Here is a 23,802-nt window from a genome sequence, read left to right on the forward strand (position 1 = left end):
TATGATATGAGCACGAACCGAACAAACCAAAAATATAAAGTTTACTAATATAAGCGTGGAAATTAAAAAAATAAATAAAATGACTGTAGAAATAGTAATAATAGTAATATATGACGTTTTTTTAAAAAATTATATTCATGGTTATAGTGTTGGGAATTTTCAATGGGAATACAAGAAAAAAGCTAAACATAAAATTTTATGTTTATACTCATTTAAATATATGCTTATACACCTTTTCTATTATACGCATTAAATTTTTAGTAAATGCATTTAAATAATATTTTTTTTGTTGATAGTTTTTTTAAATATTTACCTATATATTTTATTTAAATTATTTCGTTTTTATTCCGTTTTTTTTTATTTCATTTCTTATTTCATTTTACATATCATAACCTTTTTAAACAATGCTATTACAAAATTTAAGAACTCTAAGAAAACAAGTATCCTGTAAGCGATATAATAATTTGTTCTATTCGAAAATCGGGCATAAACATTTCACAACATATTATACAAAAACTCATGAATACATAAATATAAATGAAGGCGAAAACTTAAAAGAATTAAAAAATAAAAATATAAAATGTAAGATAGGAATAAGTAATTATGGGACTGAAAAGCTAGGAGAAATAGTTTATATAGATATAATAAATAGCATAAATGATTATGTAAAAAAAGGAGATTGCATAGCAACAATTGAAAGTGTTAAAAGTGTGGGTGATGTATATACTCCTGTTAGCGGTAAAATTATCGATATAAATAAAAAAATAGTAGATAACATTAATTTGATGAATGAAAGCTCTGAAACGGATGGATGGATTATGGAATTATTAACAAATGATATAAACGAAAATGAAATATTAAGCATGTCTGAATATAAAAAAATGTGCGAAGAAGAAGAAGCAAAAGAAGAAAAAGAGAGACAACAAAATGAAATTAATTGTATAGAAGAAAAAAATAAAATGAAAGATTTAGACGGCATTAAAAATGGTGAAAATAAGTAATATTGGTATATGTTGTATGCTAAATTTTATCTCTTTATATTATTTCATTATTTGAGGTCATAACAAATGTTTGTATACATGTGTAATAAATTATAAGAGGGGAATATATATCCACAACTATAGACAGCTATTTATTTGTTAAAATAATTTTGTATTAATAGCTAGTAAAAATATATAAAATAGCTATTTTTTTTTTAATAGTGTTAATAAAAAAAAAAACATATATATTAATATTTTCAAATGGTTATAATGATATATTTATATTCCCTTAAGATTAACCTTTAAAATGTTTATTAATTTTTTTATGTCATATGTTTTTACATTTTTGGTGTTTTTAATAAAAATCGAGCACCAATCAATTGTTATAAATAATTTCATATACAGCTGCAATGTTCAGACTTGAATGCTTTATTATATCGATTTATAAACATATTTTATTTTTTATAGTTATTTTAATTTTTTTTGTTTTTTTGTTATATTATTCAGTAACAAAACATTTCGAAATTTTAAATAAGCTTATAAATTATTTCTTATTTTACAAAATACACAATTCATTTGTTATTATAAACATAATGTATATATACACATTTGTATTGAATATATGGATTAATAATAAATATTATAAAAAATACTTTTTTTTTTTTATATGTTATATGTATGAACAATTCAGAACAAATATACAATAATTGCTAGCAAGGCAAGAAAAAAAAAAATACGCGTTGCACATATTGTAATATTTATACACTGAAAAAAACTATTAAAAAACTGTATACTATATAAATATGCATGTCCTTCGAAAATTATAATAATTTAAAATATGTAACACCACAAAAATAAAATTTATGCAAATTAATATACAATATTTTTATAGCCTTAAAAAAACAAAAAAAATATATTGAAAATTTGTTTATATGAAATGTTAAAGACCAGATTTACAAAAAACAAAATATAATACAATTTTTGTAAATATATATATATATTACATTTTTGAGTTAGCATAAAGACAAAAAAGTACTAAGAGGCTACTTGAAAATATTTAAGTTTAAAAGGATTGTTAAAATATAGTCCAAAGATTATTATTCACAGTTATAATATTTTTTTAAACAAAATGTGTTGTTGCGTGTGCGGGTTGTTATTTTTAACCTTATTTGCTTTAATTATGCTATTAATACTCAATGGGATCATAAGATTGAGATAAGGCCATCATTTTTTAATTGGGAAAGAACATAAAATATAATAATATAGAAATTAACAACATTACTGTTATATATATCAGTATATTTGCAATTACTAATTTCTGCTTATTATATAATACATGGCAAGGAAATGCTGAAGAGTATATATATATTTTTCCTTTTCAAGCAAATCGAAGGCCAGACATGTTGAGACAAAGCCAAATAAACAAATGATGCTAAACATTAAATAAAATAATAAATATAAATACCAAATATGTCCCAACCTATGGTAAGTGAGATTATTAAGGGAATCAATACAAATGTAGGAACGCATATGAAAATTTTTCCCACTCACCCCCCCCATCCTTTATATATACAAGGAGATATATACAGACACTGATAATGATTTATATATGAACTGCCGACAACATATGAAACAATTAAAATTTTTTCTTGATTAAAATAGTTCATTGGGGCATTATGTAAATTTGTTCATATATAGTTTATTTTATGTTTTTTTATTGCATATATATATACTTTATTAAAAAGATATACACCAATCATATTTTTTGAGTTTACATTGTGCCCAAATATTTTTTTTGTAATGCATACAATTTTAAAACGAATATATATTTGTTAAGAAAACTATAAAACCTTTGAGAATAAAAAAAAAAATTATTGATATTTCTATCACTGTTGTTACTATTATTTTGTTAATTATATCTACAAAATAAATGGTATTTTCTTTTTTAACCTCCAAATGTATGTTTTAATTATAAATATTTAAACCGAAAGGGGGACCTGATTGCAGTAAATAAAACAGAACAATACTACTCTTAGCTATTTTTGATACTTAAAAATGATAATAAATACAATAGATCATGTAAAATATGTAACTTTTATTTTTTGGATATTATAAATGAAATTACAAAAATCATAATAAAACAGCGTAAAATTTATTAACAATTTATATGTAATTCTTTTTATATTGTATATGCATAATATATAATTAATTATCGTGTAAAAATAAAAAAAAATAATGATGATGATATAAGGCTATTTACTGCGCATATTTCTGTAGAAAATTTGTATGTTATATTTATATGATACAAAATGATGAAATATATTTTTTTTTTCTCTTTAATTTTAATTAAAAAAAGTATTATATGTTCATAAAAAAAAAGTAATAATTTTTAATACTAATTAATTTTGTTCTTTTTTTTTTGGAAACATTTTTTTGAAGGTTTATTTTGTTATATTGTGAAAATAAAATGGCAATGAAATTTTGTATAATTAATTTATACAACTAAAAGAGTATAAGAAATTATATCATTTTATAGTAAATAAGAAGGGGAAAAGGAAAAGATATAAAGGTATAAGCGATATATCAAGATGGGTCATAATATATTTGATGCAAAAAAAACACAGACTAATCGGAAGAGGAATGTTATAAAAGTTAAGAATCATAAAGGGAAAGTTTATGAACGAAAAGACCAAAGTGAACGATATAGAGATATTTTAAGTTATTATAAAAATGAAAAAAAAACGAATAAATTTATTGATAAAAGAAAAAATAAAAAACATGCAAAAAAAAATATGTTTAATTTAAATGATGATCCATATATTAAGGATAAACATATAAGTATAAATGATGTTGGAGATACTGATGATGATTCCTATATGGACAATTTTAATTCAAAATCTAATTCAAAAGGAAAAAGGAAATATAACAATTCTATGAGTAATACAATTCAAGAAAAAATCGAAGCACGTAAATTAATGCAAATTAAAAAATATGAAATAAAAGAAAAACTAAAAGAATTTGATGAACATTTTGATTATATAAAAAGAAATGTGTTATCATTAAATAATAAAGACGACCCTTTAATGGGTGATGGAATTTCCAAAAAAAAAAAAAATAAAATAAATAATAATGAAGGGAAGTTTAAAAAAAACACAGAAAATGCTAATAAAATCAAATTAGGTTCTCGTGATAGTAAAAGTAACGACTTTGACGCGTGGGAAAATGCGAATCAGAGAAATAAAAAACGTGATGCTATAAAACGAGCAAATAGTGCAAGCGATGTAGATTCTACTGATAATAGCGATATCGGCGATGGTAGTGATGGCATTGATGTTAGCGATGACATGGATGATATTGACGGTAGTGATGACAGTGATTATAGTGGTAGTAGTGATGGTAGTGACGAATCGGAAGGGGGGAAGAGGAGTCGTTTCAAAGAGAGAGCAAAATGCGAATACTTTGAAAAACTACGATGTGATAATAGTTCAAAAATGTGGTGGAATTCAGACGAAAGTGATAATGAAGTAATTGAAGAAATATTTATGGAATATGATAATTCAAACAAATTAAATAGTGAAGAAATTATAATAACTGATGAAAAAGATAAAGTAAATAGTATTTTAGAAAATTTTATGACAAATGGAAATAATGAATTGTATAATTATTTTATAAATAATACTGAAGAAGAAGAAAAAAAGATACCATTATTTATTTCTATAGAAAAGAAAAAATATGAATTAAAGGATATTATATCATTGCTTGAGCCACATGATTTTAGTATCCAAAAAAAATTATTATATAGGATATATTTTATTAACATATGTAAAAATAGTAATAAATATAATTGGAAACATGTAGGGAAAAAAAATATGAACATACATCATGTTTCTTTTTTTTTCTCTTTAATGGATTATTGTATATTAAATATATGGAAATGTTTAAATTTTAATTTAAAGTTCCATTATTTTATACAAAATTATAAGGAAGTAATTTTAGATTATTCTCGTTCAATGAAAACAGAATTATATTTATATATGTCTTTTTTATTATTAATTTTATTTTGTAAAATTCAGAGAAAAATAAAAACAACGAAATTTTATAAAAAAAAATTATATGTGTTACAAGAATATGTAGAATTAAACAAAGACAATAAAGAGAAAGAATATGATGTTTATGTATACTCAAGAATATTAGAAAGTGTTGAATTATTTAATTCAATATTTGATCAGTATGAAAGGTGTAGCGAAATATATGATATTCATTTTTCTGTAATTTTACTTGCTCTCATAATTTACCCTATAGCTCGAACTGAAACATCAGATAGTTCACTTCATAGGGGAAGCCAACAAAATTATGACTTGCAAGATGAAAAGGAAGGGCCCAATAAGTTGGATATAGAAAATGGTGGAAATTGTGAAAATAAAAATGAAGATACTCAAAAGGAGGACGAAGAAAATACGATTTCTCAAACGAATGTAAATTATATAGAGGATGATGAACTTTTGAAAAAATTGTCTTACATAAATAAGGATAACACATTAGAAGAAAACAATGAGACTATTCCTATTATTTCCTATGTAATAGAATTAGTTGAATTTATATTTTATAATTATTTATATGATAAAAATAATAATATAAATCATGATAAGGCATCAAATAATTATGACTACATACTTAGTGATATTACTTATGCTAGTAACATTAAAATTGAAGAATGCGTAAAAAAATTGGGCAAAATATTTTCCTACCAGCCATTTTCTTTTGTAGAAGAGGAGGAAAAAGTCGAATATGACAACGAAACGAATGAACAAGAAAATGAGATAGTAAAGAAAGAAAAAAAAAAAAAAAAAAAAGAAACTGGAGCTATAATAAATAACCTTGGTATATATGATAAAAAAAAAAAATTGAAAAATGCAATAATTTTATTAAACATATATAATATAATTATAGAAAATAGTAAAAAACACAGTCATACCTATTTATACTTGTGTTTTCGAATTTTGAATACTCTGTTATTTAACATAGTGTCAAACAGATCGGAGGAAGAAGGTGGTGAAAAAGACGGTGATCATATTAATTTGTATTATAGCTTATCATTTAGCACGTTTAATAGTTTAATTTATTTTTTAAAAAAAAATATAGAGAATGATATTAATATATATATATTAATGGAGCATATTGTTATTCCTAATTTGTTTTATTTATATATTAATTATTTAAGTTTTCTATTTACTAACACCCAAATTAATTATTTAAATATTTTGGAGGAATTACAAAATGTGCAATTTAATAAAATGTGTGTACCTGAAGATATTATACCAAATAATATATTAAATAATTTTAATAAAAATTCAGAGAAATATTTTGCCTATTTATTATATATATATAAAATAATTGAATATTCAAAAACATTTGATATTAAACCAATTATATATAAAAATACTTATAAAAATGGTATACCACAATTTACACCCAAATATGCTAACAACAAAAATCCAAAGGATTTCCTTTTTATGCAAAACTACCAAACTAAACTTGCAGAAATGAAATCGATGAGAAAAAAAATGAGACAACAACGAAAGCTTGACTACAATGAGGTAAGTTATAAATGTGTTAATAAATTTTTATATTTTTTACTTTTTTTATCATATAATTTATCATTTTATTTTTATTTTTTTCAGTTGAGAAAGGAGAATAGCTATATCATTGGATTGAAGGCCAGAGAAGAACAAGAGCGAATTAGAAGAAATCAAGAAAAATACAAAAAAATAAAACAAATGGCTGTTAATGATGTTGAAGAGTATAACAGAATGAAGACTTATACTCATTGACCAAATCGAACTTTTTTTTTAAATCGATGTCTACATCATGCATACGTGTCTGTGTCGTTCTGAACGACAAAGCACATTTTTTCTCAGTATTTTGTATACTATTTTCCTCCCTATTTTTTTATCATTTTTTTGTGTATTTATGAAATGTTTGTCAATTAGTATGAATTTGTTTCTTATCCTTTTATGGCAATTAGCAAATTGCATAAATCATAACATTAACTTATTTTTGTTAACTTAAAAAGTTTATACTATTTTAGAGTTATTAAAGAGGTAAATAAACAAAATAAAAATGTGAAAAAATAAAGGAAGCAAGGCATAAAGAAGGACCTGCACGCCTTTCCCATACCCAAATTGAATATGGTCATATAAAATATAGAATAATTTTTTAAGTTTTCATTAGGCATATGACTATGTAATGTGTAAATAGTAATTCATATAAATAAGCTAGCTCCATTTGTATATATTTATATGGTGGGTTATTTCTTCTTTGGAGATTCATAATTAAAGTCTTCGTTCATTGCATTTCGTATATCTTTTATTTTGAGTCCACACCATTCGTATTTGTTTATATAAGTTGATGTATAACCTTTTTCATACATTTTATTTTGTATATTAATATGGTTAGGTAGGTTTATTACATTTGTTCTTATTTTTAAAAGATTGGAAATATTTTCATTAATATCTTCTTCAAAGGTATTTGGAATTAAATCTCTCCATCCATTTCTTTTTAGTAAACCAAGTTTCTCTCTCTCTTCTTTTTTTGGAAGCATAAAATACATGTACAGTTCGGTGCATCCTACAAAAACAGGGACAAACGAAATGAAAAAGTAAGTAAAGGAATAAAATGTAAAGAAATTAGTGTGTGTTCAAGAATTGTTATGTATGTCTATATATATGCATGTACGTGTATGTATTTACTTACCTATGATGCGCTCACATGCGTCTTCGCCATTTGATGGGTCCTCTTTGGTTTCGGCACAAGGGCAAATATTTGAAAGATAAGTATTTTTGCCTATATTTTCTTTTTGTATATTTTTTAAATCTAAATCAGAGTGCATATAACATGTATCAGTCTCATAATGCATATTTAGGCACATATATTTGTATGAACAAAATAATAAATAACATTGTCTTGGGAATATATCTATATCACTAAATATTATATATAAAAATTTATCTGAATTTTTTGTATCAATTATTTCGTTGTTTTCATCATATGTTGGATAAGAATAATTGTTATTTTGTTGATTTTGTGTGCATTCTTTTTCAGTTTGATCATTAAGGGTTTTATTATTATCTGAAATGTTATTCATCACTAATGCGCATTCCTTGTTAAAGTTTAAATAATACATTGCTGGATATTCATATAAAGCAAATTTTTTCAAATATTGTGTTTGTTCATTATTTATAGAATCATTTGTTTCGTTGGGATTATTTTTGGAGTCTTTGAGTTTGTTCAATCTGTTGTAAAAGCTATTTTTTCTCTTTTCTTTTCTTTCTTCTATCATATTGTCTTCAATATTATTTTTATCGTTTATCATTTCTGTTTTTTCAATTTTATGATTTTCAGCATCTAATATGCTAGTAGTCTTACCCAAAGTAGTGACAGATGTAGGGTTATTAAGGAATGCTTCTAAAATGACTCGAGGTAAAAATGCAGATAAAATGGAGTATGTAGATTTAGCATTAAGCAAGGGATGGGACCATATACATTTTATATTTAACTCAGATTGATCTATATATTCAATTAAACATCCACAAATAATTTTAGATAAATAAATAGAATTATTATCAGCATTTGTTTCAAATGATTTAGTATTTAATGTTAACATAATACCGGAGAAATTATCTGACAAAATATCATCATAGCAATTTTGTACATTTTCTAATAAGGTATTATCTAATTCTAATAATTGAAATGGTAAGTTTCTATTTCTAACATCATTTTTTTTATTTATCGAATTTTCAACATAACTCCAATTAGTTAACATTTTTTCATGTAAAAAAAAGCGTTGTCTATATAGATTAAAATATTTAAAAACATTTTCATTACTTGATAAAATTACATCTATTTTTTTTTCTTTTATTTTCATATCTATAATTAATTCTTTTAATTTTTCAAATCGTGATTCTTCATTTTCTATTTGTTTGCATTTCATATAATTTTCCTTCTCATCATTGTTACTGGCTAGTTCTTTGATTAAACTTTTTAAATATTCGTCTTTATTTTCGAAAGTTATATTATTATTTTCGTTAATATTGTTGGAAGTGTTTTCCACTTCTGGTTTGTTACTATCTTCATTTTTATCATCTAATTTGTTTTTGCTAATTTGGTTTAATATATTTAAAAAGTTTTGATGTTCCTTTTCAACATGTTCCTTGTCTGTATCATTTAAATATGACAAGTCATCATAACCATATATATGTTCTGCTTTGCTTGATATTTTTTTTGGTAGTTTTTTTTTCTTCCCATCATTATTATTGTTATTTGCTTTCGCTTTATTCGGTTTATTGACAGTTGAATTATTATTTTCTCCATCCTCTACATTATGTGCTTCATTGTTGTCAGCAATAGTCTCACCTTCTTTTGTGTCTAAGTGGTTTTCATTTATTTTATTATTTTCATTGCACAATTCTGAAGATAACTTTTGTTCATTTGTTATGTCATTTGAATTGGTATTTTCATTTTTCTCTTTATTTGTTTCAATTTCTTCAAGATTTTGTTGGCTTTCATAAATTTGTCTCTGCTTTAATTCCTCTTTATACTCTTTAATTAAATTGGATATACATTTTTTTTTTTCAATTAATATTTTCATATCACTAGATAGATTTATTGGTAGACGTTCAATTTTAAGGCTCAAGTTGTACATGCTAAAAAATTTGTTTGTTTCATCAATTAGTTTCATACTTTGATCTATTGCAAAATCAGGGAATTTTAAACTTTCGGTATTTATCATATTTTCAACTTCTTTTATGCCACTTTCTTCAACATTATTTTCAAAACATTCTTTATTTATTTCTTTGGGAAAACTTAAAATATCAATATTATTATCTTCGCCTTCTTTTATATCATCATACATATTTATAGCTTCCCTTTTATTTTCGTCACCTTTTTCATTGTGCACCGTTGAAAATGATATAGTACCATTGTCTTCCTTAATAGATGACAAACTATTTATACAATTGTCAGCATCCATCTGACTATTTTCTAAAATGTCTACAATTTTGTGTTCATTAATTTGTTCATCAATTTGTTCATTTACTCGCTTTTCAGCATGCTCAACTGTTTGATTAGTTTCAATTTTAGTAGCATGGGAATTGTTTCCGTCATCTAAAGCAGTGCTATTTGTATTGTCATTATTTTGTTGTTTTTCTTCAACAGTATTAACAATTGTATCATCATTTTGTGATACTGTTTGATGATCTTTTTGTGCTTGAGCTAATTTTTCTTTTTTTTCATTTTGTTCCATAATTAGATTTTTAAACATTTCATCAATTCTATTTACTTTTTTATTATTTATATGATTTTTTATTATATTATTATTGTCTTTTTCATTATTTGTTATGCTGTTAGATTTTCGTTTTTTTGATGTAATTTCTTTTTCGTCTAAACTTTTATCAATAGAATTTATTTTATTTTTTTTTTTTTTTTCATTTCCAATTCTAGATGTATTAGGTGTAATACTTATTATTTCTACATCATCCGTTTCTTCTGAATTATTAAGTTTGTCATTTTTTGTACCCTCTTTTTTGTTATCAACATTTTCAGTATTATTTTTTTTTATTACTAAAAATTTACATATACTTGGTGTGCCCATAGTAGGTGAGGCAATTGCAGGTGCCTGAGTTGTTGTATTGTTGTCTATAGATGTGGATTCATTTTTTGAAGAACTTTTTAAAATAGTGGAACTTGTAACATCATCGTTAGCCCTTTTTATATCGATATAATTATCAATACGATTTGTATTTTCTTTATGATGTAACTTTGTTAATTTTCGTTTTTTATGTAAATTTTGATCTTCTTTATTTTCTTCTAAAACGTGATCTTTTTTCTTTGGATTTTCAAATTCATTTTTGGAGCTAATAATTGTATTGTTATTATTATTATTATTAGGTTCTACTTTTGTTTCACATGTTGAAATTTCAGTTAAATTTGTATCCTTACTTTTGTCATTAATAGTATTTTCGGTTGTGCTTAAAATTTTTTCTTTATTATCTCCTGACTTAATCAATGAAAATACATCTTTAACTTTTTTTGTAAAAAAGTTTTCCATTCTGATATATCAGTAATAATATGGCCTGAATAGTGCTGATTTGTTTCTTCTCTAATTTTGTTGCCTCTCCTTTGTTCTTTTATGCAAGAACAAGGATGAGGTTGTAAAAAAATATCACCAAATAAAAGTGGGTACACCAAAAAAAAAAAAAAAATAAACAAATGAAAGCAAACAAAATAGCAGTGAAAATGTAAAATATATGGACGCCTTTTTAAAAATATACAATTATGTATTGCATATGTTTGTATTAAATATATAGCGGCGAATATGTTAGAACAAAAAAATGGTTATTGAAGATTTGATTATATCTCCAAGAATGCTTTGAAAATATTATCATATTTTATTAGTTGTACATTTGTTAAATAAAACAAAATAAAAATATATACATATACATTATGTAAATACTCATTAGAGGTATTAGTTGGTGTGATGGTTATATGTGTGTGAATATCCATGTATGCTTGAAAAATTGACAAAATATGTAAATGTAACAATAGAGAAATTATAAATAAAAGGATAAGTCTGTGAGATAAATAAATACAAATGCATGCTTTAGGGTTTATTTAATAAAAAAAGAAAAAAAGATAAATAAACCTGATAAATTACAAGTATCCCACTTAAGGTGTGGAGAAAAAATAAAAAATAAAAAAATTCATTAAATCAAATATATGAATAAATAATAATTATAATAACTGAAAATTCATAATTGTAAACAAAAATTTGTTTATGGTTGTCAAATTATTTTTTTTTATTTTTGGGTATCTCCTTAAATATATATATGTAACCCTATATAAAAATAGCTAAGCATACAAAATACTTTATTTCATGGAAATAAACCTTTAATTAATAATACTAATGCCAATTGTGTAAAAGTTATTGACTGATCTTTTTAATATCCAATTATACAATACCCGGTTAGGAAATAAATGAATAAAATTGGAAATAAATATTTACATATTTTACAAAAAAGTAAGGTTACACACATGTTTAGTGAGTGCACCTATTTTAAGGAAATTATTTATAACCAATAAAGAGCATCAAATAAATATTAACAAAATTTTCAATGAAATATGAATAAATTATTTACACATTATATCATTATTATTAATATAATAAAAATTGAAACAATAAGATTATTGGCATATCATTAAGCTAAAAATGATGTGTATCCAAAGATCCCAAATATGCATATTTTAATTTATTATGCTAGGCTCTTATATCAAATAAATTTAACTTATCGAACAAAAGGCATGTTCACCTATTGCATACATAAATAATTACTTAAAAGTTAAAAGACATTAATGTTATATATTTTTGAAATATTATCTATACAGTATAAGATATAATACTCCCCTATCATTTACATACCCGCTTTATGTTATAAAAAATGGAAAAGAAATGTGATTAAGCAATTCTATGAAATGATACGAGCTATTGTATTGGATGAGTACTATCCAACCAAGACATTGCCATGCTTATGTATAAATATAAATACTAATAATTTAAAATCATTTGAAAATTTTTCTCTTTTGGGGTGTTAAAATAGGGTATTCAGCATTACCATTTGTATATATACTTTTAAATTTATTACGATTTGTTTTTATTTTTCAATATAGTTACATGTATGAATTAATATGATGGGCTATATTTTGTCTTATTGTGAGAAAAATGGTTAAAGCTAAAGTTTATCTCAATTTTGAGATATATTCCATTTTCTTAGCCTCATAAAATTATGGGAAAATATACAATATAAATTATTTTTTATAAAATATTTTCTCCTAATTTATATAGCTGCATGTTATATCTTTTTTATTTTACCAAAGAACAAAATGTTGTATGATAAAAAAAATTATAAAATAAAATATGTTTTATGCATAGCTATTTTGTCCATATACATATCTGCATTAATAAAACAATCGTAAATTATTTTTATAGAAAAAAAAATACAATTTTAATGAATACTTTAAAGGATATATAATATTTTCAAAATATTATAAGGATACCAAAATATATAATAAAAATAAATCATTAAAGTTGGCGAATAAATAATATGTATGCGCCATATTTTTTTTACATATATGTAAATTTTCCTTTGTGGTTTTACATTATACGAAATTGTTAAGAAATGGAGAAATAATTTTAAATACAACTATAGTAATTATACAGAATGAAATGCATATGTGAAATATGCCATTTTTTGTTAGATCGAACAAGTTGAACATTGCTGCAAACAACTTTAACAATTTTTTTTTTTATTTTATTCATGTGTTTTTTCATTTGTGTGTATTTAAAATTTCTAATTATAAGTATATTTTTGTAAAAAAAATATATTATTACATTACTAACGTGTAAATAAACAAATTAAAAAAATATATTATTCTAAGAGTGGGGTGATAAACAAAAATTAAAAAAGACAACCAAATGTATAGCCATGCAAATAATATATAGTTATGTTAGCAATCATTTTTTATGTAACATAAATAAAATATGATAAACATAAAATTGTGAATATCTTATTCAAATAAAGAGAGAAATTACGTAGAGAACATAAAAATGCACACTCATTAATCAAAATGTTGGAATTCCCTTTTTTTGACAACTAAAATTTGTTTTTAAACTATCCTACTAATATAGGATCCAATTTTGATAAAAACACATTGTCATATCAATCGCACAAATAGCAATTTGTTAATTTTATATATACATGTATTTATTCCTGTGTAAATATTTGTATAATTGCACAAATGCTTATGAGTGATCTGATAAATGGTAATACTTGTTGAAAAAAATATATAGAAAAAATGAAAAGCAGTAGAATGGGAACAAAAATAATGGATAAAAAATTCAATAATAATGAACTATTTTATAAGAAATCATCAAATTTTTTAAAAAAAATAAATAAATTTGTACAATGGTATCGAATGGAAAAAGTATTTGGCCCTGTATTTGTGTATAAATACTCAACGTCAATAGTATTTTTTATATTTTTATTTATTTTAAATTTATCAGTTGGTATAGCAATATTATATTTAAGCTCACAATATATAGAATGCAAAATTCCATATGAATATAAAACTCAGCCATATACAAAATATTCGATTATTAAAGTAACACCAGAACATTGTAAAGGGCACGAAAATTTAAAAGAATTAAAAGGAGAGATAAATGTGCATTATGAAATATATGGGGTACAACAAAACCATTATAGTTTTATGAAAAGTTTTAATACAAAACAATTAGGAGGAAAAATATTTGTATCTAAAGATTATCTAAATCATTGTTATCCTTTAATTACTTACTTTAAAGATCGAATAAATAAAATATTACATCCATGTGGAGTATTACCTTGGCATGTTTTTACAGATAATTATATATTTTATGATAAAGAACCTGAGGATGCACCATTTCCAGATCCATTACCATTAAAGGAGAGAGTAGAAGATATTACTATAAAATATTTTAGAAAATTTTTTAAAAACCCTCATCCTGAAACCATTGACTTATATAAAGACAAAGTATATTTTTGGATGGATAGAACAACTCAATCAGAGGCATTACATGAAAATATTGTAGCAAATGAAAAGTTACTTATTTTACCTCAGGCATTAAAATATAATATAGCAGGAAATGCTATGGAAAATAGTCATTTTATTAATTGGATGATACCATCTCCATTTCGTTATATTAAAAGATTATATGGAAAATTAGATGGTCCTATTTCATTTCCATTTTATATTTATATTGAAAACAATTTTAGAACTGCTGAAGCTAAGGCAATTATTATTACAGAAGCAAATTTTTACATTAATAATAATCTAATCGGAATTATTTTTATTATAATATCTATTTTTTCTTTAATTTTGTCTATACTTTATTATATGAGAATGAAAAAACATAAATTTATGCGACGAATTGAAGACTAAATTGGTATGGCAAATAATTTATGCACTATTTCATTCACAAAGGTGTTAACATACATTTCATGGTGAAGTATGTTTTTTACCCATTCACACTTTAACTGTATATACCTCTATGAGCAATTCTATAAACAAATGCAAACCCCAAAATATATCATTTTCAACTATTATATAGCTAGCTATATATTTTACAATTTTTTTAAGGGAAATATGATAAAATGCATACACACACATATGTATATATATGGTTGTATGGTACATATTTTCCATAAATACGCTATTTGCATAATTACATACCCCCATTGAACCAAAATAACATATTAATGCATTTCCTTATTTGTTTTAAAAAATTAAAGACAATTTAATTGCGCTAAATAGCGTATTTGTATAACTATAATGGCATTTCTTATATTTTTTGAATAAATTATACTATATATATTTTTTTTTATTTAAGTGTACAATTTATATAGCGAGTTTAAAGTGTTTGAAAATTATTTAATTTATAATATTCACAAAATGCTTAATCATTTGCCAAAATTGTGGTTGTAATGTAGACAGAAAACATTAACTTAATTTTTCATTATGTTTTGTAAAACATTTCCATGATTTTTTTATATTTTTTAATAACAAAATTAAAATAAATGAAATGGTAAATTATTTTAATTATAATTGTTTGTTTCATTTTTTCATTTTATTAGTACTATTTTTTCTCTTTTGTGTTTTGAAATTAAAAAAGAGAGTTAAGGGAACACCAATATATTTAGGCACTTTTTTGTAACACACACTAAAAAAAATAACATCAGCACATTTAAAATAGAGGGAAAATTTTAATAATTATATACTATAAATATTTAATATATGTAAAAGAGCTAAAACCGTAGTATAATTAAATAAGACTAAAAATTGGGGCAATATGTGTATATATATTGCATGCTTGCCCTTAAATAATATTTAAGTACTGATTTTCTTTACACAAAAAAGGCAAGCGGTGTTTGTGTGAGCATTATCTTGGGTTTATTTATATTGCTATGAATTTATTCTTAATATAAATTTATTTTTTTCCGGTTTTAAAAATAATTTTATATATATAAAAAGAGAAAATATGGAAAATAAAATTCATAAATCGGATTTGACACACTTGATTTTTTTTTTTTTATTTCACAGCTAGCCATATAATAATATATATGTGCTTGTGGATCCAAATAGCTTAATTTCAATGGTGTGTGGAACTTATTTTTTTTTTTTTTTATAAAATAGCTATTTTTATATTTGATTATGCATGCAACAGTTGTAAAATAAAAATAATATAATTTTTATTTTTTACATATATTTTGTTTTTTTTTTACTCAAAATTGTGCTTTTTTTTTAGTGCACATGAAAAAAAAAAGGAAAAATAAGGGAAAAAAAGGGGAAAAAACGTACTTCTACACATTGTTATTTAGCAATAAAACGGAGAACAAATCTATAAATATATAATTTTTATGAGTATAATATAATGTGTGTACAACAAAAAATTAATTTAAATTATAATTTTATTGTAATTTTATAATAATTTTCATTTTTATTTTTTATTGTTTTTTTAATTGGAAATAATTAAAAGTGATTTTACACATTTTACTCATAGACGAAGGTTATATAATTATATAAGTGTGTGTATATAAGTATTGTATGGTAATTGTTTTATAAATTAAATTTTTAAAAAACATTATTCTATTTTATAATTTGTAAATTAAAAATATTAATAAAATAATAGCTATAAAAATGAAAGAAATATATTATATTGTAATTTTGTGCTCTCTTTATCTAATAAACTTGGGTAATTGTTCCGAAGGTACAGATAATATTATTTCAGAAAATGGTGACGTTAAATTTGATTTAATTCCAAAGGAAAATACTGAAAGAAGTCATAAACTAATTAATCCATGGGAAAAGTTCATGGAAAAATATGATATAGAAAAGGTGCATGGTTCTGGTATAAGAGTCGACTTAGGTGAAGATGCACGTGTGGAAAATCAAGATTATAGAATACCTTCAGGTAAATGTCCAGTTATGGGAAAAGGTATAACTATTCAAAATTCTAAGGTTTCATTTTTAACACGAGTAGCTACTGGTAATCAGAAAGTAAGAGAAGGAGGATTAGCATTTCCTCAAACAGATGTAAACATTTCTCCTATAACAATTGCCAATCTCAAACTAATGTATAAAGACCATAAAGAAATATTAGCATTAAATGATATGTCATTGTGTGCAAAACATGCCTCATTTTATGTTCCAGGTACAAATGTCAATACAGCATATAGGCATCCCGCTGTTTATGACAAAAGTAATCAAACTTGTTACATTTTGTATGTAGCAGCACAAGAAAATATGGGTCCAAGATATTGTAGCAATGAGGAAGACAATGAGAATCAACCATTTTGTTTTACACCAGAAAAAAAAGACGAATATAAAAATTTATCCTATTTAACTAAAAATTTGCGTGAAGATTGGGAAACCAGTTGCCCTAATAAAAGTATACAAAATGCTAAATTTGGAGTTTGGGTTGATGGTTATTGCTCAGAATATCAAAAGAAAGAAGTTCGTGACAGCAATTCCTTATCAGACTGTAGTAAAATTGTTTTTGACGAAAGTGCTTCTGATCAACCTAAACAATATGAAAAACATCTAGAGGATACTGCCAAAATTCGACGAGGAATTGTAGATAGGAATGGTAAACTTATAGGTGAAGCTTTATTACCAATAGGGTCATATAGAGCAGATCAAGTTAAAAGTAAAGGAAAGGGATATAACTGGGCAAATTATGATAAAAAAGAAAAAAAATGTTACATTTTCAATAAAAAACCAACATGTTTAATTAATGATAAGAATTTTGTCGCAACAACGGCTTTATCAAGTTTAGAAGAAGCTTCCCAAGAAAGTTTCCCTTGTGATATATATAAAAAGAAAATCGCCGAAGAAATTAAAGTCATGAACGTGAACCGAAACAATAATGGAAATGGTACCATTCAATTTCCTAGGATATTTATTTCAGATGACAAAGAGAGTTTAAAGTGTCCATGTGAACCTACACAATTGACTCAAAGCAGTTGTAATTTTTTTGTATGTAATTGTGTAGAGAAAAGACAATTTATATCTGAGAATAATGAGGTTGAAATAAAAGAAGAGTTTAAAAGTGAATATGAAAGTCCAATAAATCAGAGAATGTTAATTATTATAATTTTGATTGCTACTGGAGCTATATTAGCCTCTCTATTAATATTTTATTTCTTTAAGAGTAACAAACCAGGTGACGATTATGATAAAATGGGACAAGCAGATACCTATGGTAAAGCCCAAAGCAGAAAAGATGAAATGCTAGACCCAGAAGTGTCATTTTGGGGTGAAGATAAAAGAGCATCACACACAACACCAGTTTTGATGGAAAAACCATACTATTAAAAAATATAGCCATTAAATAATTAAGTAATTATAATTAAATAATGAACCGTTTTAATAGCTAAATAATTAATTATTAATAATTAAATAAAATATTAAATAGTCAGGTAATATTGAGTATATATATTAACAGACAGAATATTTTTTTACTTAAACGAATTAATTAACATTTTTGAAGATCTAAAAATTCAAATAAATTAAACATAAACATATTGACAATAATGTCAAAATAATTAAAATGAGAATTAAAAATGATTAATTTAGATATGTAATAGCATTGTTAAACTAGCATGCATTATTACTATATATACAAAAACAGCTTATATCAAATTGTATTGTTTTTACCTGTGTGCTTAAAGTATATTTATAATATTTTAACTACAAAATAGTATATATCATTATTATTGTTTTTTTTGTTTATGTCTTATTATATAATATATTTTAATTAATTTGAATTAATTATAGTGTGTTATATTTTGCTCTATTAATAAGCAATATACACATAAATATTTTTTTTTTTTTTTTTTTTTGGTTGAACTGATATTCGATATCTCTTATGTGATATTTGTTTTAATTAGAAGATAATATAAGATAATTCAATTTGTATGTATATATTTTTTAGGAATGTTTTTGTAGTGTTACATTATCATTATATGCATATAGAGAGAAATTATTATTTAAAAAAAAAAAAAAAAAAAAAACTTTAACACTTTTTTTAATTATAATAGTAGTACTTTTTTTATATAATTACCCATGTTGTTTTGGGCATTTTTTCAATAATATTTTTTTAAGCTTTACGCATTATTTAAAATGCCATGTTTGCTATTTCACCAGTTTTTTAAAGTTGGCAAGCATTTCTATTAATCGATATGTTATATTACTTTATACTATAAATTGCTACTTTTATATATGTAAATATTAATCATATATACTAATTTTGTAAGATGGTTATTATATAAAAGTATGCATTATGCAATGGTATTAAATTCAAATCCAAAAAATTGTTAAAAAGGAGATATAGAATATTAATAATACAGCATTGCATGCTAGAACATATCTAATACATTATAATACATCAAATAGAAAGGCATTTCTATAATATGGGGCTTATATAGCTAGCGACTTGTTTTCAAAAAATAAAAGTGTTATTCTTTTACACACATTACAAAGACGCTAATGTGTTTAATAATTAATGATATCGAATATGAAAAATGGCTATTTACAAGTACATGAAATATTGACATATAGTTTATACTTATAATAAAATTATTGTAAGATAATGATATATATACTGGAAAAATGATTATATTTTTATGAAAAGTACAAGAAGCTATTTAAATTGACAATTCTTTTGGTATTGCTCCAATACGTCCATTCACATTTTTGAAAAACTAAAAAGAGAAAGTGACATCAACTATAGAGATGTGTTATAGAAAGGACAGAACTGACATATTTAATTGCTTGGATGGCGCATATAAATGAAAATAAATACAAGTTTTCCAAATTAGAGAGTATATACTAAGCATGGCCTATTATATATGTTAGTCTTTAACCATAAAAAATGAATACAAATTATAGTGAAATAAGAAAATTGTTTAATTATTACATTAGAGAATATTATTATCAAAAATCAAAAGGTACATATTTTGTTCATATAAAAAATCCGGGAATATTATTTACCTCATTAAAATTTTATAAAAAAAAAAAAACAATTTTTCCAAATATATATGATTGGTATTTTGGCAATTTAAATAATTTAAAAAAAAATAAGGATGTATTGCATTATGAAAATTATTATAATATAAAAAATATTTACTCATACAAAATAAACAAAAACATAGAAAAGAAAGGGCATGGTGTTGAAACTGGGGATATATATATAGACGATTCAGAATCAAACTTAGACAATACATATAGAACAAGCAATTTATATTATAATATGAACCCTGTTTATTTGTCTAAAATATGTTTATATGATTTAAATGATTATCATATATTGTATTCAACTAATTATTATGACGCGTTCATGCAATTTTATTACAGTTTAGTATCCTATAAAATGGACTTAAATAATATGAAAATGTTTCCAAACTTAAAAATATTGATAAGTCATATTAAAAATTTAAGTAATATTATAAATGATGAGCTAATTAAAAGTTCTTTTTTTTATTTAATTAAACAAAAAAAAATATTCAATGAAGAATACCTTCATAATATTTTTAAAAATATATACTCCATTATGCTTCATAATTCTCCTCTATATTTATTTGTTGATGATTTTTCACAATTTAGGATAATTCTTAATTTTATAAATAAGGTAAGTGCAAATAAAAAATAAAGAAATTCCAAAAATGTGCAACCTAATCTGACAATCGAGTGAATTTTCCATATTTAATGGATACTTATATAAACAGCGTATCATTGTGTGTGTTTTTTTTAGGACGAAATGAGAAGCATGTTTGAAAGTGCCTTACCATATCCTTATTATATAATAGTAGATGAAAATGTAAATATCTACAATATACAAAATTTTAATGCTTACTTAAAAGAATATATATTTAAAGAAAATTTGAAAAGTCCTTTTGGAGATAAAGAAAAGGATTTAAATATAAAAGAAGTTCATTCAGAAACGTGTAATACCGACAAGAATAATAGTGACAATACTTTTAGTTCAACTAATAATAATCGACGTAAAAATGTGGACCATATTGAAAACTTTAAAATTGAAAGTGAAAATAGTAAAGACGTTTCAAATCCTAAAAATTCAAAAATTTATTTTTTTAAGTTTATAAAAATATTTGACATGAAGCCAAATTATCGCTTCACCGCAAAAAAATGATCGCGTATCATTCGCAATTATTTTTATGTGAAAATGTTCATATATTATATTTTATATATTTGTGTGTGCATATAAATTTTTAATTCGAATTATACAAATAAAGACACCCAACTTAATTCAAATTATATAAGTGGTACAGGCTGTACCTCTCACAAAAAAATATAAAAAAACAAATAAAATATAAAATAAACAATAGCATATACGAATATTTAGTAGCTACTGTGCTCATGTGGATGTCAAACTGAATTAATATTTTACTTGTAGGTACTTTTCCAACTGCCTAATTTCTTTGCTTGAATAGTGATCTATATTTCTTATCGTCTCCTTGTAAATTTTATTTTTTGTTTGGTTATATACTATATCGTAATTGGAAAGGGAATTGAGAAAAAAAAAAATTTGATATTTGTCTAAAAGGCAAAGACTATTATTTATTTTTTTAAAGATATAAGAAAAAAGTGTTTTATTATAATTAATATATGAAAGTATTTCTAAAATTTGTAAAAGATGATTATTATTCATAATTTCTTTATTAATATATAAATAATTTATTATTTGTTCTACTAAAGAATATATTTTTTCCTTTAATTGATCTATGTGTAAATTTTGGTTATTTATTTGTTCGCAATCATTTTCTGTTTTTATATAAATATGGAATGGGTTATTGGCATTTATATATGATTTCCCTTTTAAGAAAAAAATACAAGAATTAAGAGACATGATAAGTGTATTAATATTTTTGTCTGCTTTATTTTTTAAAAATAAGATTGGAAAAGAAGAAAAAAAATTAATTACAAAATAGTTGGACATTGTATACATATGCATTAGCTGACAAAGGTCACTAAAACTCATTTTATTTATATTATATTTATTTGCTAATATATTTAAAAAATGATGTAAATATGATTCATCTATATTATATTGTATTAAAATGTTGTCTTTTGTGTTAATTATATATTTTTTTTTTTTATAATTATCATCCTCAAATTTGTATATATACGAGTTGTGATTATTTTCTAAAAAATTTTGATTAACTAAATTGGTTTGGTCGCCATTTGTGCAATTTTGTTCGATGGTTTTTCCATATTTTCCAAGATAATCAAGAATATAAGGAATATCATACTCCTTTTCGAAAACTTGTTCAGTACCCTCTTTTGGATTTGTTATATATTCATCGATTGTTTTAAAGTTTATATTATCATTACTTATGTCTTTTTTAATTCTATATAGACTTAGGCCACTTAAAAAATGTGTAATATATGTATATCCAAATCTTAATTCAAAAAAATGACGAAACACATTTGATATTAATAAAACCGAAACTAACTCATGCCTATTATTTTCGTTTGTATTTATTTCGTTTAATATTTTATAATTATATATATAAGAACAAATGTTTATTAAAATATTATCTAATATAAAACTTTTATAGTTATTTGTTAATTCAAATAATGAAAAGTTCAGCCTTTTTCCTTCATCATTATGAATAAGTAATTTATATGACCCATGCATTTCATCTTCTTGTTTTTGTTCTCCATTCAAATGGCTAGTAAGATTATTAAAAGAGATGTTTTCTCCTTTTTCAATAATATTGTTTCCCCCTCGTTGCTTTAAAATGGTTTTTCTTTTATATCGGCCATATATATTTTTTGTCGCATTAATAAGGTTAGGCTGTTTTTCATTTGTCTCATCCTCATTGATGCTTATTCCATTTTCTACATCATCTTTAGATTCATATAATTGAAAATTAGCATTATTATTATCCGTTGTAATATTGTTATTATGGTTTACTATTTCGCGAAGTAATAAATGATTGAATAATATTTTTTTTTTTAAAAAATTCAAATCTTGTTTTTCCCTTTTATTGTAAAATATTATATTATTAATAATTTTTTGTGGGTTAATATTGTTTATGGTATTAATTATTTGCACATTTATATTATCTATTTCTTCCTTATTTATGTCTCTATTTTTTTTTAATAGCTTTATTATATCTGGAATTTTCATACGATACCCTTTTATTATACTATCATTATTAGATAGGGACAATCCCAACTTGGTTAGCCTTAACATTCATGAAACGTATAACGGGCATATATATAGGCTATAGAAAATGAGAAAAATATGTGTGATACTATATATTATCACCTTTATAATACCTTCTAATATATTTAAATATTATTTTTTAACTCATTTCAATACATAATATATACAAAAACAATCGTATATATATTTTTTTTTTGTAATATATAAGAACTTACAACTAGTACCAACAATCTTAGCTAACTATATGATAGCGTCCCCCTTTTTTATACTTTTCATTCTTTGTTATATACATTTAAATATGAAAATGGGAAGTTAATTAAATGTTTCCATATACATATAATAATGATGAAAATGCAAATTAATTTTATTTTTTTTTTTCAAACTTTAATTGGTTCCATTGATTAATGCATTACAAAAAATATTGCAAAAATTGAAGGAATTTTTTTTTTTTTTTGCATATATCCCGAATAAAATATTGTTATA

The 23,802-nt window shown here is 23.2% G+C and overlaps 8 protein-coding genes across 8 annotated transcripts; 6 read left to right on the top strand and 2 right to left on the bottom strand.

Annotated features, from left to right (window-relative positions):
• Positions 1–404: 404 nt before the first annotated feature.
• On the top strand, positions 405–1,001 carry PCHAS_0930500 (glycine cleavage system H protein, putative; the record flags this gene model as incomplete). Its single annotated transcript, XM_734011.1, has 1 exon — positions 405–1,001. One exon carries the CDS (start codon positions 405–407, stop codon positions 999–1,001), a length of 597 nt encoding a protein of 198 aa, XP_739104.1.
• A 1,108-nt stretch (positions 1,002–2,109) lies between these two features.
• On the top strand, positions 2,110–2,199 carry PCHAS_0930600 (conserved Plasmodium protein, unknown function; the record flags this gene model as incomplete). The annotated part of the gene is made up of 1 exon (XM_016798185.1): positions 2,110–2,199. One exon carries the CDS (start codon positions 2,110–2,112, stop codon positions 2,197–2,199), a length of 90 nt encoding a protein of 29 aa, XP_016655427.1.
• Positions 2,200–3,568: 1,369 nt separating this feature from the next.
• PCHAS_0930700 (conserved Plasmodium protein, unknown function) lies at positions 3,569–6,811 on the top strand (the record flags this gene model as incomplete). The annotated part of the gene is made up of 2 exons (XM_737847.2): positions 3,569–6,577; positions 6,662–6,811. The coding sequence occupies 2 exons, from the start codon at positions 3,569–3,571 to the stop codon at positions 6,809–6,811; spliced, it is 3,159 nt and encodes a 1,052-aa protein (XP_742940.2).
• A 476-nt stretch (positions 6,812–7,287) lies between these two features.
• PCHAS_0930800 (conserved Plasmodium protein, unknown function) lies at positions 7,288–11,085 on the bottom strand (the record flags this gene model as incomplete). Its single annotated transcript, XM_016798186.1, has 2 exons — positions 7,288–7,607; positions 7,734–11,085. 2 exons carry the CDS (start codon positions 11,083–11,085, stop codon positions 7,288–7,290), a joined length of 3,672 nt encoding a protein of 1,223 aa, XP_016655428.1.
• Positions 11,086–13,886: 2,801 nt separating this feature from the next.
• PCHAS_0930900 (LEM3/CDC50 family protein, putative) lies at positions 13,887–15,008 on the top strand (the record flags this gene model as incomplete). Its single annotated transcript, XM_016798187.1, has 1 exon — positions 13,887–15,008. One exon carries the CDS (start codon positions 13,887–13,889, stop codon positions 15,006–15,008), a length of 1,122 nt encoding a protein of 373 aa, XP_016655429.1.
• A 1,755-nt stretch (positions 15,009–16,763) lies between these two features.
• Positions 16,764–18,440, top strand: PCHAS_0931000 (apical membrane antigen 1, putative; the record flags this gene model as incomplete). Its single annotated transcript, XM_730794.2, has 1 exon — positions 16,764–18,440. The coding sequence occupies one exon, from the start codon at positions 16,764–16,766 to the stop codon at positions 18,438–18,440; it is 1,677 nt and encodes a 558-aa protein (XP_735887.2).
• Positions 18,441–19,998: 1,558 nt separating this feature from the next.
• Positions 19,999–21,276, top strand: PCHAS_0931100 (conserved Plasmodium protein, unknown function; the record flags this gene model as incomplete). The annotated part of the gene is made up of 2 exons (XM_016798188.1): positions 19,999–20,754; positions 20,878–21,276. The coding sequence occupies 2 exons, from the start codon at positions 19,999–20,001 to the stop codon at positions 21,274–21,276; spliced, it is 1,155 nt and encodes a 384-aa protein (XP_016655430.1).
• Positions 21,277–21,522: 246 nt separating this feature from the next.
• PCHAS_0931200 (conserved Plasmodium protein, unknown function) lies at positions 21,523–23,346 on the bottom strand (the record flags this gene model as incomplete). Its single annotated transcript, XM_728500.2, has 1 exon — positions 21,523–23,346. One exon carries the CDS (start codon positions 23,344–23,346, stop codon positions 21,523–21,525), a length of 1,824 nt encoding a protein of 607 aa, XP_733593.2.
• Positions 23,347–23,802: the final 456 nt, after the last annotated feature.

The sequence above is a fragment of the Plasmodium chabaudi genome, assembly GCF_900002335.3.
Source record: "Plasmodium chabaudi chabaudi strain AS genome assembly, chromosome: 9".
Classification (NCBI taxonomy): domain Eukaryota; phylum Apicomplexa; class Aconoidasida; order Haemosporida; family Plasmodiidae; genus Plasmodium; species Plasmodium chabaudi.